Source organism: Notamacropus eugenii, chromosome 4 (assembly GCF_028372415.1).
Source record: "Notamacropus eugenii isolate mMacEug1 chromosome 4, mMacEug1.pri_v2, whole genome shotgun sequence".
In the NCBI taxonomy this organism is placed as follows: Eukaryota; Metazoa; Chordata; class Mammalia; order Diprotodontia; family Macropodidae; genus Notamacropus; species Notamacropus eugenii.
Genome location: NC_092875.1, coordinates 281,015,401 through 281,034,639, shown reverse-complemented (window position 1 = coordinate 281,034,639; position 19,239 = coordinate 281,015,401). Strand labels below are relative to the sequence as shown.

The window sequence follows — 19,239 nt, the reverse complement described above, 5'->3', positions numbered from 1 at the left end:
GGCCAAAATATTCATCACCTTGTGGCCAACCTAACAGAAATGAGCAGATATTTAGCTAAGCTGGTCTTCAGACAGTAGAAACTTGGTTTCTCTAAGATTATACTTGAACCCTTTCCAGCTTGAAAGAATCCATTAGAACCTGATTTTTGCAGTCATAACATTTTAGCACCCATGGTCACTTGTATCATGATAAGCATAGTTATCTGGAGGTCAGAGATCCATAATATGTAGTGGTTATGACACTGAAGAAACAGATCAAGTTGAAAAGGATGCCCCTTTTATGCCCCCATGCTTCTCTTTTCTCATTTAAGTAATGTAGAAAAAGGCAAAGGCTGGACAGGTGGTGGTTGTTGGTATTTAACTTTAAAGAACACTGAAGAAATTTTATTCTGTATTTGAGGGGATCTTTGGCACCCTTAGTCCTGGGGCTTGGAGGTGAGAAACAGGATTGGGTTGGGCATGTATATGTGTGTTGGATGAGAATAAGGGAATAAATAGAATGAGGTCAGGGCACGTTGAATTTTTTTGTCACCCAGTTTTGGTGCTGGGAAAGTGGCAGTATTGGAAGAGAATTCTTCCCCTTATCTACTGACACTGACTCTTCTTATATTAGTGTGGGGGTGAAATGAGAGACTGAAGCTTGTTTGTAGGGATTATAGTAAGTAGCAGCAGACTGAGTAGTTAATAGCAACCTTTTCCAACTGACATTGAGTATGACCCTCCCACCAATTCTGAGTCCACCTCACTATGTAATCTTGTTTGTTGTTGAGTTGTTTTAAGTCATGTCCAACTCTTTGTGACCCCATTTCTGATTTTCTTGGCAAAGGTACTGGAATAGTTTGCCATTTCCTTCCCCAGTTCATTTTACAGATGAGAAAACTGAGGCAAACAAGGTTAAGTGACTTGCCCAGGATCTTGCAGCTAGTAAGTGTCTCTGAGGCCAGATTTGAATTCAGGTCTTCCTGGCACCAAGTCCAGTGCTCTATCCACTGCACCACCTAGATCTTTCAGCACACAGTTCTCATTGAACATTATTAAAGGAGTTTTGTGAATACCTTGATGAAATATTCACTGTCTATAGTGTTCACCTAAATAGTATCTCTGTTTAGTGACAGAGAAATTAAAAAAAATAGTTAGCAAAACTTTTATCCGTTTTTTGCTCCTCAGACAAATGTATTTTTAGTTTGAATTTAAGCTCAGTAGCCTTTACTCAGTAGTCCTAGTCCAGTAGTCCATTGTCCTGTGGAGATGACCCTATATTCTTAGAACCTGTGCTAGTGCAGATTCTAACAGCCTGGAATGACTTAATGTATAGCCTGATGAAGGGTTGTGTATCTGGGAACCAACCAAACTTTAGGAAGATTTATCCACAGACAGACTACAGAGTGATACCTTTTTTCCCCACAACTTTCAAAGAACATTGATTAGTCTGCAGAGACGTTTTTTTTTTTTAGCTGGTAGGTGGAAGAAATGGTCACACCAAAAAAAAAAAAAATCACAAATCCTTCAGCCGTTGGGAGTGAGTAAATAAATATGGTGAAATCCTACTCTTTTCTTCCTCTGTAATAATGTTTAAAAAGGTCTGTCTGTTTTCCCAGCTGTGAAGGTGGCTTATTAGACTGCTTTCCATTTCAGTAAATATTTAAATACCTACTATGTGCCAGATCTTGGGCTAAGTTCTGGGAATATACTTAATAGAAAAACCTGTCCTCAAGGAGGGTTATGATCTAGAGGGGCAGACAGCACACAAAACAGGAAAAAGGAGGGTGGGAATGATGCAAGGGAATCTTGTTCTGTGGAATTGAAATAAGCAGCACATGCAAAGTAGAATAAAGTTAGGTCTACTTTCTGCCCTCTATAAATTAAGGCATTGGGAGGAGTTTGGTGCTCCACCTTCCATTCTTCCAATCAGAGAGGAGAGGATGCTGAGGTAGGGAGAGTCAGCCAAGGTCTGCGTTAGCTTTGGTGGTGACTTTAGGAGTGTTGGTAGGGACATCTTGTTCCTTGGAATTGAAACCAGGAAGGGCAACAGGTGCTTTGTATCTATTGAATTCTTAAAAGGGAATGGGAAAGTTTTATTCCTTTTAAGTGAATTTTAGCTACCTTTTAGTGAGCTAGCATTTTCAAGATCTATTATTCCCATAGCTTTTGAGTATAGTCCTGCAGTTGCTGATTGTTAACTCCCAGGACTCATCATCATGATAATCATTATCATTATTTAATGTACCATTGCTGATTGTGCTAAAAGAAGCCTATAAAGTACTATATGGTTTTAGCTCCTGTGAAACAGGTAATTCTTGATTTAAAAAAAAAAAACAACTAAAATATACAATGCAAAGAAGTGTTGTGCCAAGATAGTCATGTTGTATTAAATTTGAAATGGCTAATCTGTCATATCTTCTAGAATGCTTTACCACCAGTTCCTTCCATTTAAAATAAAAATGTAGCAAAAATGTAGAGAATCTGAGAATACTAAAGAAAATAAAAATATAGACTTGTAAACTAGATATGCAAATAAATTATTTTAGAAAATGAATAAAGTCATTTTAAATTATATTTTTAAATGAATTAAAGGCATTTTAAGGAATTTCATACTTATTGGATCATAGGCTTAGAGCTAGAAGAGACCTCATAGACCTGAGTTAATCCAACCCTCTCAATTTTTTTATAAGGAAGTTGAAATCCCAGGGAATGTAAGTGACTTGCCCAGGGACATGTAATTAATAATCCTATATTTGAACCTGTGTCCTCTGACTCTAGAGCAAGAACGCTTTTCATTACAGCCACGTGGCTTTCTCTGAAGAGGTACTAGGTGGCACAGTAGATAAGAGTGCTGAGAATGGAGTCAGGAGGACCTGAGTTCAAATCCAGCAGACATTTAATATCTGTGTGACCACTCAGTCCTATTTGCCTCAGTTTCCTCATCTATACAATGAGCTAGAGAAGGAAATGGCAAACCATTCCAGTATCTTTGCCAAGAAAATCCCCAAATGAGGTTACAAAGAGTCTGACATGACTAATTGACTAAACAACAAATTCTCTGAAAATTTATCTCAAAAGCTAAAAATTTTAGCCTGGTGAAATAAGGGATAAACATTGCTTGAAAATTAGTTTTTGGTTTTCTTTAACCTGAACTCATATGCATATTAAAAAGAAAGTCCAAATGAGCATTTCTATGTACACAGCACAATACAAAAAGAATTGTATATGAAATGGTGAAGCACTGTTCCATATTGCCTACTTTTAAATGTTATATATATACATATATATAATAAATTTAACATGTTACTTTTAAAAACTGTCATGCTTGTCTGTGCTTCCTTCTGAATTTTCTTCTCTATTATGTTTTTTAAAAATGTTTTACTCGCCCTTTTTTTCTTCTCCCTCTACCCCTTGATATCACTGTTTCTATATCCTATAGCCTCCAACTTACTCAATTTAAAACAGAAAAGAAGAAATTCTATATAACAAGCCTAGTCACATCCATACAGGGATCATATCCAAAAGTGTATGTCTCTTTCCATTTCTTGAGTTCTTCACTGTTTTTGGGAGCTGTGGTAATTGTACCTTTGAGCTGAGTGAAGTCTTTCAGGTTTTGTTTTTGTCTTGTTATACATATTCTTGTTCTGCTTAGTTCATTCTGCTTTCATTCCTATTAATATTCTCAAAAATTGCTTCTTTTGCTATTTCTTACAATTTAATAACATTTCATTACTTCCATATACCACAACTGATCTCGTCCCCATTGATGAAAATCCTCTTAATTTCTTGTACTTTATTTCTTCCTTCTAAATTATCCTCTTCAGAAACAGGAAATTTGCCTTACTTGAGTCTGCTCTTTCTCAGGTATCATTTTTCCTCTTAACAACCCTTTCTGTGTCCCTACCTGTTTCTCTACGGAATTTGCTATATTCCTACACCAAGCTTTGCGTATGTGTGTGTGTTTGTGAAAATGTTTGTGTGTTCCTCCATCCTTTGCTTCTTTCTAATGTTCCCTTTCTCCTATCTCTCCATGTTTTTATATTCTCCTCTCTTACCCCAATTATGAAAAAAAGCATTGCTATACTCCTTTTTCCTTCTTTCTGCTTTCTATAGTATTTTTTTTTTTTTACTGTCCCCTTTATTTCCCCTATTAAAATCCTGAGTAAAGAACCATTCCATTACTTGGTCTCCTGTTTTGTTTTTTTGTTTTTTTATTTCCCTCAATGCTTTTTGAAGACACTGCACTTCTGAAGGGACATTTTTGTTTTTTGTATTTTTATTACAGTGTTGTAACTTTATCATCGTGTAGCCCTTCTCATTCCAATACATTTATCTTTCAAAAATTTTGTTTGATTTTTGTAGTTATATTTCAGAAATTCCTAGTCAGCTCACTTCTTTTTATCAGGAATGCTTGAAAGTCCTCTGTTGCATTAAAAGTTTATTCCCTCCCCCAACTACATTTGGATCAGATTGTACTTGGCTTTATAGGGTTATGTTAGTTGTATGTTATTAGGTTACGTTATCTTTTATTTTTAGAGTATTGAATCCTCAGATCTCATTTATGATAGATTTTGCCAAGTCTTGTATGATTCTGACTGTGATTCCTTGCTACCTTAACTCTTTTTTTACGTGCAGAATTTTTTCTTTGATATGGATTTTGGTTATGAAATTCCTGGGACTTTTCCTTTTGATGTTTCTTTTAAAGGGTGGATTCTTTGTGTCTTCACTTCAACCTCTGATTCTAAATGATCTTGGCAGTTTTCGTTCATGATTTCTTGAAATGTGCTTCTGGGTGATTCTTAAGTTATTTCTCCTTGATCTGTTTTCCAGGTCAGTATTTTTTTATATATTAGACTTACATTTTCTTCTAATTTTTCCAATCCTTTGATTCTGTAGTAATATTTGACTCATTAAGTTCTTTATTTCTTTTTGGTCTGCTGTAATTTTCAGAAAGGCTCATAGGTAAAACTTAACAATATCTTTTTCTAAGCTCTTTTTTCTTCTTATAATTCTTTCCTGCAGAACTTTTTCATTTTTTATTTCTTCATTTCTTTCAGGTATTCATATCATTCTTAGGGAGATTAACTTTCTTTTGAGTCTCTGCTTGTAGTTTTTATAGAATTACCCTCTCCTCAGTTGAATTTTTCTTTCCGTTTTATTCCTTTCCTGGCCCTATTTCTGGCTGGAATTCTCCTCAATGCCTTGTATCTATTCACCCTGCAATACCCTAGTGAATAACCACTCTTAAACCTTCTCAGTATGTACTGTCTTTCTGTAAGGCTTGCCCCCTTCTCAACCCTTGTTGAGTTCCTCATAGATGCATTTTGTGGAGTGGCCCCATTCTCCTCTAGCTGTACTCTGTCTACCTTCATCCCCCACCCCCCTTCCTTTTTAACTCTCTTGTGTATTTGACACATAGAAGAACCTCCTCTCCCTTCTTCTTATCCTTCCCTCTCTTCCTCTTCTCCCTCCTCCCTGAACTGAACTTTATACTGGGACTAGGCTTCTGCCGCTGATATGCTTTTGGGTAGAGTAGTCAGCTCTTCTTGGTCTCATATTTGGTTAATGTAATGTTAATTAGATCTTCCCAGCCCATTAACAGGCCTCAGGTACCTTCCCTTCATTTCTATTGAGGCACTGGGTCAGAGGGTCCTGCCCTCCAGCTCTGGAAAGTGTATCCTCTGAGGTGAGGTTTTACTTTGGGGTTACTCTTAGGAAGGGTTTGTTTGGCCAGATTAGCCTCTGCCCCTTCCCTCCTTCCCCCACTTTGCAAACCGAGATACTGGTGTTGCTCTCTCTGTAGCTATGTATGTATTGCTCATGGTCAGACGTTGGAAGCCTTGTCTGTTGGTTTTTATTTGTATTTTCTGTGAAATTCAGCGTGCCGACTTTTCCCCCTGAACTTGATTGAAGTTATTGTTGACTCCTCAAAAGTTGCTTTCCTTTTAGAAAAGCAGATCTAAGAACCTGTACAGCAAGCTCTCCTGTGGATGCAGGGGCATTGCTTTTACAGTTAACTGGGGTTCCTGGTGCTGACTTCTGTCTTCTGAGATATGAATGCTGCCTTGCTACAGCTGTGTGCAGCCACATATATTTTCTTTCAAGGCCCATGCTATGAGTTTTCAACCACAGTGGAATTTTCTTAGGGGAGCACTTATCAGTTGCTTCCTCTGAATGGAACTTTGTAGTTATCACTGCTCCCTTTTCTTTCTTTATTTCCTCCTCTTTTTTTTGGAGGGTGGAAGGCAAGGCAATTGGGGTTAAGTGACTTGCCCAAGGATACTTACTAGCTATGTGACCTTAATCCTAAAACCTGTTTTCAGAGTTGTCACAAATCTTTAGAAATTCCAATGTAATCAGAAAAACTGGCAAAAGGTATAATAGAGAAAACAAAAAAGAAAAAATAATGAAAAAAACAATGTTTTTTGATGGTTAGAAGTGAAGAAATAGAATAAAATAGAAAATCCACTCCCTGGAATTGTGTTGCTATTTTGAGCAACTATTGCTCCATTATCTTGTTTAAAAAAAAAATCTAAAATTTTCATGAAGTTCATTCGATAAGGGATGTGCTGGTAAATATTTAACAACTAGCTCATGTACGCATGACACTCTTATGATTTTAATCTGCATTCTTAACATTTTCTCAATCATTACCTTAAGCCTAGACTGGAGCTTAGCAAATTATGTGCAGTAATTAAGAACAGCTTTGACTTTTTTATATAGTTTGTCTTTACAAAAACAGGCCAAGGGCAGGGTTTGTCCTTTAGGTGTAGGTTGCTGATCTCTGGTTCTAGGCAATCAGCAAAACAATAAATGAAGTCCTGATTTGTAGGGTAATGGTTTCTGAGGTGAAATACTGAAAATTTAACAATTCTCTTTTGTGGATTGGTATAGTAGGCACATTAGGTAGCGCAGTGGAGAGAGTTCTGAGGTTGGAATCAAGAAGACGTATCTAAGTAAGTTCAAATCAGGACTCAGACATTTAATATTTGTGTGATCCTGGGCAAGTCATTTGACTCCGTTTGCCTCAGTTTTGTTGTCTGTATAATGAGCTGGAGAAAGAAATGTCAGATCACTCCAATATCTTTTTTTAAGAAAATCCCAAGTGGAATCAGTCAGATGAGACTGAAAAAAAAAACCAAACCAACATTGTACTTACAGTTGGCTGCAGCACGACATTGCCCCCAGTAAATATAGAAACTACTGATTAAGGAACATATAACATGTCTTCCAATTCCAAAATCTTCATCCTAAGGTCCCTTAGTCAAAGGGCTTGGGTGGTACCTTAACAATTGATATTCAGGTAGAATTCTGAAAGTGTTACTGCTTCATTTTGGACATCATGCCCAACCCTGACTCGACTACGATCATTTAGAGAGCACTGAAAAATCCTCCTGATAAAGCCTCTGGTTTGTATTGGCTCCTCTGCTGTAGTTTGTAGCAGATTACTCATGCTTTCTTCACATAACTGGAAAGGGTGTGACGTTCGTGTTCTCACTCTCATCTCATTAATGCATAGAGTTAAGTTTATTGGCTGTACATTATTAAAAGGGGATGGGGGATCAGGTCTACTGGGGAAGGTTCTGTGTCTTTATAAACTAAAGGAATATGGGATTTATTGCCATTTGTGTTAAGGCCCATTGGAATCTATTTGTTATTTAAGAAAATACTTTGAAGTGGAGGAAGACTTCATGACCAGAAAATAATGGTGACTCCTTTTACTTAGGGTTAGGTTTTGGTTAGGGGTAAAGTAGTTAAATTGAAATAGGAGGAATTCCCTTTGTGATAGAAGGCCTTCTATACCTTTATCAAACTCTTCATAGCTTTTTAAGGTATATGCTATGGTGAAATAAGAAGGGAAGTATGGATGTATATTTGTGTGTGTATAATATATATTTCTGCAAGGACAGACATATGAGAAGGAACAATAAAGAAAAACTTGAATGGAATGAAACAAAAATCTAGAGAATAAAGGAAATCAGAAATTAATAGAAATTTGTCTAAAATTTTTGTTTTAGGGTTACTTAGGAAACGTTCATGAATACTGTATTGTACTCTATTAATAATAAATGCTGAAAGGAAGTGTGTGTGTCTCTGTATGTATGTGTGTATAGAAACCATATATTTATCTTTCCTTTCTTCCAACCTGAGAAGGGCCTGGAAATCCATGGGAAAACACTGTAATGAAATAGAAAGTAGAATGAACCATCCTTACTAGCGAGACTAAGCCACAGAGTAACGGAACCTGAAGATTTTTATACCCTTCCACAGCAACCATCAGATGTTGGGCCACTTGTAAACTCTGTTTTTTCCATTTTTTCTCCATATTCTTTTTTTAAAAAATTCTGCACAAAAATAAAAAATAAAGCAAAACCAACAAACCACCAGATAAATTGAATATTTCCCCATAAATTGTAGAACAGAAGTGCAGAATTGTATATAAAATCGTGAAGCAATTATGTATAGCTTAACATTTTCAATATGCAATCAATCCAACATACAACTTTCAAAGTTGTACTTTTGTGATTCTTTCTGGCTTTCCCATTTTAGGAGGTCTAGTGGGAGGGACTGTTTCCCTTCTGCATCCTTCTTCTTGACCCCTTCTTCCCCACAAAATAAAAAAAACAACAACAAAACCTTTGTAGTAAATATGCATAGTAAAGCAAGGCAACATGGCAGTACTTAAAAATCAATATTTGTTCCACTGGAATTTTATTCACTGATTAAAAAAATGTATATATATATGTTGCTGATGTGTTAGGTTAAAAATATTTTTTCTACTTTGAGGCTGATAATCTTGTTTACAAATATATCTATCAGACTTAAAATTGGTGATCTAAGAGCAATAAATAATGATGCATGATATTTCTGTTTTTAAAACATTTACAGGTTTTCTATGATTTAATTTTTCATTGGTATTTGAGTTGGATTATTCTCCCCATTTAGTTATCACAGCTATGATTTTCTGCAATTGAAAAGGAGATTTGGAAATAAAATTGCCATTTTTTTCAGATATCAGATATATTAGTACTTAGTGTTACTATAGGGGCACACTTTGGAGGTACTCTAAGGAATGAGAGAACATTATGATTTTATTTTGCAAATCAGTTTTCAGTGTATGAATTAATATAAAAACTGAAAAAATTCACAGTATAAAAAATTTGTGTAAAGTTTGAATGGGAAACTTGAGCATATGGCCCCATTAAAATGGTCATAGATATTAATCTTTTAAAATTTACTTATGGGAAATACTGGACAGTGTTGATTGTATCTAGATACAATTCTTATTTTGAATAAAATTTTTCTTTTGGTCAGCCTAAATGTAATTCTAATTAGTGAAGAGATACACATTTTTTCCTACTAGAGTTTTCATTTAAAATTATACATTTTTTAGGTGGAGATACTAACTCTTAGAAATCTTTCCAGATAGTCCCTAAGCAATGTATTGAAAATGTATGTGAATATGACGTTTTTCCTGGTCTAATATATATTTGAATAAAGTTTTCCATTTTCACAAAAAGCCAAAGTTAACTTTATGAATGAAAAATGCAGGACTTAAGGAAAAATCTGCCTCAGCAAAGTCAGTCTTACCTGGACAACCAGAGGACCACATACAACCAGAAGATCAGGCTACAAGAAAACTAGGTAAGATTATCCTATAAGATATTTCATTCCCCACCCCCATCCCCTTCTTGCTGCATTTTACAGTTAGGAAATTAAAGCCTACAGGTGAGAAAACATGTTCAAGGTCAGAGAGGTAGTAGAGGTAAAACTGAGGGTGAAAGAGTATTCTGACTCTTATCTCAGTGGAAATTTTACTATTCTGTGCCGCCATGAGTGCTTAAGATTCAAAATGAGTTTGCTGCCTTAGTTTTGTTACCAAAATTTTTAATAGTATTTTTAAAATTTTAAATTATTTTATTTTTATTTTTTATTATATTTTAATTATTTATAAAATAGTATTTTTCCAAATTACATGTAAAGACACTTTCAAAATATACATAGTTTATATTTTTTGTGACAAAGCAAAATGATAAAAAGACGGAGAGTTCATTTCTGGGGGGGAAAACCTAGTTTCATATCCCACTACGACACAGCTGGCCATGAGATCCCTGGGAAAGCCTCTTAATCTTTTAAGATTAAGACTATACATTGAATAACAGATGCTTATTTGTTTATTTACGTTGGTATAGATTAGGGGTTCTTAGACCCAGACCTCTGCACTTTTTTTTTTAACATTTTGATAATCATTTTAATATAATTATTTGCCCTTGAATGCCCATATATTTTATTCTATGTGTTTAAAAACATTTTTCTGAGAAAAGGTCATGACACTATAATTAAGAGCCTCTGTGAAGGGACAGTAGAGACACTTACATGTTCTGTCTCCTGACTGTTCCTGCTCTTTAGACTCCATAAGATACCCAGAAACTCATCAGAGACAGCTACCAGTGGGCAGGGGTACTCAAGTTCTTCCCTCACATTCCCACCCTGGCTCCCCATACCTCACTGGGAGCTTGTCTCTCTCAGCTTTTCTGCTAATGCCTAATCCCCTCCTTCTCCCTTCTAAATTTGTATTGTCAGAGCTTCACACATATCAGGAACTTATACATGCATTTTTATTCATTACTTACTGAGAGTTTCCTACACAGGAAATCACAGGCCTGGACAAAAAGAAGAAAGTTATGCAGTGATAGGCCTACAGACTCAAAAATGGCTAATATGTTTAAGAAGTGATTATTAAGAAATTTGGTTGTGTCTCTACTACTGGCAGTTTTAGGCACTACACAGTATTTACGAATAAATTTAGGTTTGATGTCACAACAAAATTTCCCAACATTTTGAGTTATTATAGTGGAAAGAGACATAGTAGCTGTCTTTTGACTGAAGAACATGTTATAGAAGAGAGTCTTGTTTTTTTGATATTCTTTCTAACTGATACTTTTTGATCTTGATGTTTGAGAATTGGGAGAGCAGGAAATCATTTCTAGTTTGGGATTAGAACAGGATTCAAAAAGAAGGTATCAGATGAGTTGGATAAAAGATGAGAATGACTTCCTTGTTGGAGTTGTGGAGAAAGATTTTCTGGGTGTAGAGAACAGTATTACAAATGAAGCCCAGAATTCTGAGATTTTAGTGAAAGAACTGCTGAGGTAGCCCTTCCACTTTTGGATCACTCTAAATTTTCCATGCCCGGAGCCTCAGTCTACCTGTGAGCCAAGCAGATTCCATCTTTGAGCCAAACAAAACAAATCAAACTCACCAGTCTGGAATTTGAGTCTGGTTACTTTAAACTCATTGAGGCTAGCAAGCTAATCTCATTCCATGAGGAGAGCTGCTCTTCTGTCCAGTTCAATATGTCACTGAGGCCAATTGATTTTACCTTTAACATCTTTTGCATGTACCCTCTTCTCTTTTCTGACATTGCCACAACTCTGTTAAAAGCCCTTATTGCCTCACCCCTGCACTATTGCAACAGGCTACTGTTTGTTTTGCTTGCCACAGGTTCCTCCCCACTTGGGTTCTGTCCTCAGCTATTAGTAATCTTTCTAAAGCACAGTATATTCCTCTCCCCTCCTTACTTCTACTTGGCAAACTCCAGTGGTTCCCTATCACCCACCTCTAAGATCAGATATAAAATCCTCTGGCATTTAAACCCCCTTCTCAACCTGTCCTCTTCCCCCAATCTTGGTACTATTTGTAAAATAAGATTTTCTTTAAGACATTTTCAGAATTTGTCAGCTGCTTTGCTTTTAGAGACAGAACTCCAACAGGTATTTCAGAGGTAAGAATGTATGCAATGCTTCTGAGGCATAGCAAGTAGTTTAGCCTGATCAGAGAATCAATTACTTGGAGTAGTGGGAGAAACTGAGAAGAGCTGTAGATAGATAGAGGAGCAGACAGAAGAGCATGAAAACTAGAACAGAGTTTGGAATTGATTCAGGAAGCAGTGGTGTGCCCTCAGTGTTCCAACAGAGTAGTAACATGATTAGATTTAATCTTAAGGATGGTGAATCCAATAACATTGTGAATGGAGGAAGCAGCTAGAGGCTAGAAAATGAATTAGGCTGTTCCTGAAGTTGCAGTAGTAATGGGATTCCATTTCAGGTTAAGTGGCAGGTTAAGTGGGAAAAGAGAATGTAGAAAGACATTATAAAGATTTTAGAGATGTGAAATTGCCAAGACTAGTCAGCTTGATTGGACAGGTAGATAGCTAAGTGGATAGAGTGATGGGTTTGGAGTCAGAAAGACCTGAGTTCAAATCCTTTCTCAGATACTTTCTAGCAGTTGGAATCAGGGAAGTAATTTAATCTATCTGCCTCAGTTTCCTCATCTGTAAAATGGGGATGATAATAGCACCTCCCTCCCATGGTCATTGTGAGGATAAAATGAGATAATATTTGTAAAGTACTTTGTAAACTTTTAGGCATTATATATTGATTTTAACGCTGACATTATTATATTGGTGCTGTATAATATAATGCTGGCATTATTATATTGACATTGTAGAGGCATATGACAAATCCAGACTTTAAACACAGGTCACTAGGTAAATTGTGGTATCTTTGGGAGAAATAGATATAGTGGATTCTGAGGTTATTAACCTTAGACACATCTTACGTTGATAACTTCAGTAGGTAAAGAAAGATAGCTTGGACCCCAGCTCTGAGACCATGTCTGTGAAAGCCTCCCAATTTCTCAGTAGGCCCCAGCCCTGTGAGAAAATTTCCTCTTGTTGCAGAACACATTCTTTTATCAGAACAGACATGGGTGCCTGGCTCAAGGATTTTTGTCCCTGGCTGGCCCAAGGACTTTCCTCTCACCAAATTCCCAAGGTCCATGCCTCTGACAACTGCCTCAATGTCTGGTATTAACAAAGTTATCTCTGCAGACTCCCTGTAGTTTCCCATTCATACATCATAAGCTCCTATACTCAAAAGATAACTCTACCACTACATTACCTAATTAGAATCATTGCCATCCTTTCCCTTGTCCCTTTTCCATATAAGCCCCATATCTTATAAGTTCCCTAAGGACTCTTGCCAACTTTTGCTAAAGCATTACAATAAACTTTTTTGCTACTTGACTAAGAGAAGGCTTAAATGTATGAATTTATTTCAGGAGATTCTACCTTGGCGATCTTGGGGTCCCAGCACCCCAAAGCTCTTCAATAAGACAACCCCTTCTACGTTTTTTAGATTCTCATTGTCCATTAGTACCTGTTCCACGTAGTTCAGAAAAAACCAGTGTGGAGAGCTTTCCCTCTGCTGTGGTTCCCAAGTGACTCTAGGGCTTAGATAATTGTTCCTTCTAAAAAGATGACCTCATTTTGCATATTGTAGCTTGTATGTTATTGCTTTATATTCATCTTTTCCCCTTCCTGGACCATATATTCCAAGCAGAACGTGGAATTTGACCTTTTGCTAAATACTTACATATTATAAGGTAGATGGTCATGTTATTAATATACTTGTTGGAAATTATCTTTTTTTTTATAAGTGGGTTATTTTTATTTGGTGCTACATTTAATGTCTAATTCAAACTTGTTAATACCTCATCTGATAATTGAGTAGTCATTAAAAGGAATTTGAAAAGTGTTTGTTCAGAGATTATGAATCTGTTTATAGTCTTTACTAGCTGGTAAAATGCCAGGGTCAAATTTTGGGTTATAATTAAATATTAAGTGTCTTTCACTGAGTAAGACTATGTTCCCAAATTAAAAATTTAATAGGAATAAAGGAAACTTGAATTCACTTTTTAGAAGTCAATAGAAGTCTTGAAAATTTATTTCTTCTGATAGCATTGTATCAGTTTTTATCAAGTTAGCAGATCTTTCTCCCTCTGAATATCTATTTTGTCTGTCTGTGCCTACCTGCCTATTTGTCTGTTTTTCTCTACCTATTTTTGCCCAAATTTGTGACTTCACTGATATAAGCAACTCCTGGTGAGGAAATGTTTTCTCTTAGTGCAGATGCTGTTCTGTAATTAGGACACTGAGAGGTTTAGTTACTTGCACAGACTTACAGGAGTCAGAAGTAGGCCTTGAACACCAAGGACTTTTTGACTCTGAGGCTGGCTCTATTATCTGTCCCACAGTGTCTCTCAGAGAAAAAAAAATACATGTTAAACTAACATGACCAAATTAATATACTTTGTTGCCTGAGAATTTACAATTTAATTTATATAAATTGATTTCATGATTAATGTTGTGCAAGGTTTGAGGTTTTTATATTTTTGTGTTATTTTTTCACTTTAAAAAAATAACTTTTAGAACACCAGAATGTTGAAAATGAAGTGGAAGAGAACATTGAATTTGTCCTTAAAGAAGCACTGCAGACACCACATGGTATGAATTAAAATTTATTACTTTGTGATTATCATATAAAAGATATGTTAGGACTCCTGAATTTGATTGTTCTTATTTTTTGTCATTAAGTATTATTAAATGCAATATTTCCTAAACTATTTTGAACATTGAGCAACCTGGATATTGCAGTGTTCTGATAGAACCTTAGTCTGGAGATGTGGAATATCTCATGAAAAAGAAGGGTTGGAGACAATGCATTTTTGATTTACAGAATAACAGTATGTAGAACTAACCATATTAACAGATTTATACTGATATCTTGGTTGTGATACATAGAAAGCAGTTTGATTTCATTGTTAGATGGAGATAAAAACAAGTGTTTTTCTATTCTAAACTTGGTTCCACAACTATATACTAATATTCGCACAAATACATATATTGTAAACTATAATATTTAAAGGTTAGACTTCTGGTAACCTCAGCCATTTGGAACTCTTTTAAATCTTGAAGTTTAAAAAAAGGGGGGAGCCTCAGAGCAGGGACCATTTACAAAATGACTCAAGATAGCTTGTTGTAGGGAAAAAAACCATAGGGTTTGTGATCAGCAGACCTCATTTTGAATCCTGGCTCTGTTAACTATCTGTGAGACCGTGAAAAATCATTCAGCACACCAGTTATTTAAAACACTTGTGGCCTTAGTATCCTTATCATTAAAATGAAGAGTTTGAACTAGATTACCTCTTCAGGTTCTAATTTTATCATTCTGTGGCTCAGAAATTATACATTATAGAATATAATTGGAGAGGTTGAAAAACCAAAGGAAAGGCAAAGGTTCTAACATCCCTGCCCTAGTGTATGAAAGCCACAGAAGCACAGGGTAAACAACAGTAAAAGGGATGGAGAAATGAAATGAGAGAAAGGAAGAAAGTAATAGAAACTGTGATGGGAGTCAGTGATCAGCTCTGAGAGAGGCAAAAAGGGATGGGTAAAAAGAAAGATGGCTGCTAGCCATGTAGAAGGAAATGAACAAAAGTAAGAGTTGCTTTTCGGTGTAAGGGATGAACAACCTCAGAGTACACAGGAGCCATTGCTGTCCTATGACAAAGGCACACCACCTGGACTTTTCCATTTGTGGGGGACTTTCCTTGAAAGGTCAAGTTCTTGTAAGTCTTACTCATTTCACTAACCTTAGAGGATATCCATATAACAATATAATGTCACAATGAAAACACCTAATCATTACAAAGTAACATTCCATAGGCTTTTAATATAATATAGTGTCAAGTTCAGCTACAATAAATAGTGCCAAAATATATCATTTAATATCCTTGAGCCTTAGTTTTATCATTCCAAAATAGGGATGATAGTGATAGTACCTACCTCACAAAATTGTTAGGTTTAAATGAATTAGTGTCTATAAAGTACTTTTCAGACTTTAATAGATTAGGTAGCTATATAAACTTGAATGAGTGATGTAGCTGTCAGCTATTCTTAGTATATTGTAGATATGAATCAAAGACAAGTAATGATGATAGATAGGCTTGCAAAGAGGTTTATGTAATCATGTCATTCTAAAGTTGCAACCACCCTGTGAGTTAAATACTACGGATATTAGAAGATGCAAAGAACTGAGACCTGAGTGAGGTTTGTTGGTTCCTATTCCTAAAGCTAGGAAGAGTCACAGACAGAATTTGATCCCAGGTCTCTTGTGACTTCAAGTCAGACATTTTTATCATTACTCTGTGCTTTGTCTCAATTATAAGAAAGTCATGTTAAGGTTAAAATCAAAGAAAGAGTTATATATGACCTAATTAAGAAGGATGGGTAAGGGACATTTTTGATCTTTCTATTTATTTACTTCTTATATTTAGTCTTTAAATACTTGAGAAGTACCCTTTATATATAATGTGCTGTGATATCAGAAAGAATAGCTGGGCATATCCTTTGCACATTTTAAAGGGAGTCCCAGTGGGTGCCAGCATATTATGCATCTAGCTAAATTGAGATGACATGGCCATATTTTGTGTGAGTACCTCTTGGTGAAAAGTTGGAAGTGACCATTCCAATAGGAATTAATGGTAACTTGAAGGGGACAAAAGATTTTTTGAGAAAATTCAGGGCATTGAGGTTTAGATTTTTAGTTTTGGTGGGTAGCTTGGCGTTTTAAAGGCAGACATGGTAGTAGAAGTCTCTCCACACAAATATATGTAGTATATATGTAGCTGTTGAAAAAATAAAGTACAATTGTCTTTCAAAAAATTCCCTAATTTTAGAGAACTAGTTTCTGAACACTTGTACAGGGCTACAAAAATCAGTCTATTTTAGTGATGCTTACCACATTTTATGCTAGCATTTGCTGTTATGCTCTGGTTTTAAGCAGAGTAATGACTATATAGGTGGGGATTGCTGTAAAATAAAATAAAACCTATAGTGTTTGGGAAATTGTACTCTCCTAATAGCACATTCAAAAGTATCAAATATTGACCAATAGTTTATTGATTTGAGCTAATCCATAGATAAACTAAACATATTTTTACTGGCTCTGATTTATTTTTGTATTATAAGTGAAAGATATATAATTTTAGAACCATAAGCATATCTGAGATTAGCAAAACATTTTTTTTCTTGTAAGATTCTTGTAGAGTATCTTCTAAAGAACTAGAATTAGTGTCAGAGAAGGTTTTCATCATTATCCAGCCATTGTTACCTTTTCTGTAACAATACCTATGTGGATTCATCCTGTGGATTAAAATGTGAAAAAAAGAGTTGATACAGTATATAAACACGATATAAGACAATATGTCAGAGATTTTATTTTTAATGTCACTTGTGCCTAATGTTCCTTTTAAGGCAAGCATTTAGTGAATTTGGGGGAGTGGAGATGGAAAATGTGAGCAGTTGTCATGTTTTTAGAAGTGTCACCTCTGAAGAAGAATTTGCACTTTTGAGTAAGCCTTTACAAAATATCCTAAAATAGTTTCTTGATATATTCAGGAATTCTCTTCCTCACCACTGCATCAGCAAGTACAGTGCAAGTAAGATAGAAAAAAGGTGGGTTGAAGCTGACAAAATGGAGTCTTATATTAATGTTACAGGAGTGGCTGATGATACTTGAATACATGTAAGCACATCAGTGAACATGATTTTCTGAAAGTTTCTTAGAGCTGCTTTACATTTTATTTAGCAATTGATTTTTTGGTAAGGCACTCATAGTGTCTCTTCATTCTGTAGGTAATTCACTCCATTTGTATGATAAAGAAGGACATGTTCCCTGCCCCTCCCCCCCAAAACAGGACAAAAACTCCTTGTCAATCTTCTAAGATTATATGTTTTATAGCAATTGCCAGTCTTCATTGGTAGAAGGAGGCTTCCTCACTGAGGAGGTCTGTATACTGAAAATACGTTATTATTATCATCAAACTTAATTTCCTTAAACAACAGTGTTTTTGTAGAAATATGCATTCAGAGTTTCAGCCTGTGACATCAGAAACATCTTCCTCAGGACTCAACCAGACAACAAAACTGGGGGTTATCAGGCCTCAGTTGATTTTCTAGTTGGAAGGAGGTATCCTCTTCTACTTCTGAGCCACAGATGAAGACTCACATGACCTAAGTGAGGAGAGTTATTGGGATGAGGGAGCATTGAAATTTTAAGAATTCAAGTAGCAGTTAGGAATTGTGAAGCTGGAATATTGGGGTGAGGTGATAATTATTGTAATGGGTTTCACTGGGTAGCAGAACAGACTATAATTTTTCTTTCTTCTTGGTTATTGCCCTTTTACCTATCTTTCCCTTTGAGTATACCCTGTCATACCCCACTCTTGCCTTTATTGGCATTGGAGTAAATGGAGAAGGAGAGATTAAGGACAGCTGTTCCCAGGTAGTATGGGCTCTGAAACACTGGGGGATAATGGGGAGAGGACAGAAAGAATAGGAAAACACTATCAGAGTGGCAGCAGTAATTGAAGTGGATTTCTTATGCCTGACTAATACAGGTTTATGTGCACAACAAATAAATATATCAGAGAATACCCATAGTGTCTGGTCATCAGCTTCAGACTGTCCACCTGTTTATTTTATTTAAAATAGAAAATGACAAGGAAGAAGAGTCGGTTGAAGCAGTACAAGAACAACAAATAGAAGATGAAGAAATTCCTGTGAGAAATGAGTTAGAAGATAAACTTGAAGACTTAGAAACAGAAACACTTCATGAAGGTATAACTATTTCTGATGTAGTCACTAAAATGTAGAAGATGTTTTTTAAATATGATTATATGATTTTTTTTCAATCCAGTTTGACATAATCGGTAAGCTTTAACTGAAAATAGCTTTATTTACCCCAGATTTTTAAAAGTTATATGTTCTGCATTCTGGAATTTAGATTTTTTAATTCAGAGTCCTAATCTCTAAAAATACCACCTTTCTCTTTTTCTTCCCCAAACTCCCATTTTATCCCTGCCATTTTCTATTCCTCCTTATCTTTGTCTTTCCTTTCTTTTATGTTCTCTGGAACCTTCTCCCCATCATTAAAAACCAAAACAAAGCAAAATGAACTCCCTGTTATCCTAGCTTTTTTCTTTTCACAACCTATCTTCTCAGATTCATGGGAGAAAAAAAATCTTACTCTTTCCGAAAAACCCCAGCATTTCTGTCCACTCCTTCTAGCATGTTCTTCCACATTGAGTTAGAAGGAATTTTCACATCTTCTTGTCACTTTCACATTCTGTCAAACCAGAGCCCTCATGTAGGAAGCCTTCAAATAGAAAAAAAAGTAATTAAAAAATATATATATGTGTAATGTTCATATATAAATGTGTTATATATGTATGTAAACTATAGCCATCAGTGGTCATGAAATCACAAGCAGGAAATGTATGGCAGTGACCAAGTACAGTTACGTTTTTAATAAATTCTATTCAAATAGCCAAGTGCTGACTATAAGTTCATTA

General features: G+C 35.6%; 1 protein-coding gene across 10 annotated transcripts in view; it reads left to right on the top strand.

Annotated features, from left to right (window-relative positions):
- Positions 1–19,239, top strand: part of ASPH (aspartate beta-hydroxylase) — a 276,582-nt gene that overhangs the window by 87,726 nt on the left and 169,617 nt on the right. For all 10 annotated transcript variants that reach the window (XM_072604669.1, XM_072604662.1, XM_072604667.1 and 7 more), the window contains 3 exons: positions 9,535–9,627; positions 14,255–14,329; positions 18,380–18,505. In XM_072604669.1, coding sequence (XP_072460770.1) covers positions 9,535–9,627; positions 14,255–14,329; positions 18,380–18,505 — 294 coding nt within the window. The remainder of the gene's footprint in view (positions 1–9,534; positions 9,628–14,254; positions 14,330–18,379; positions 18,506–19,239) is intronic.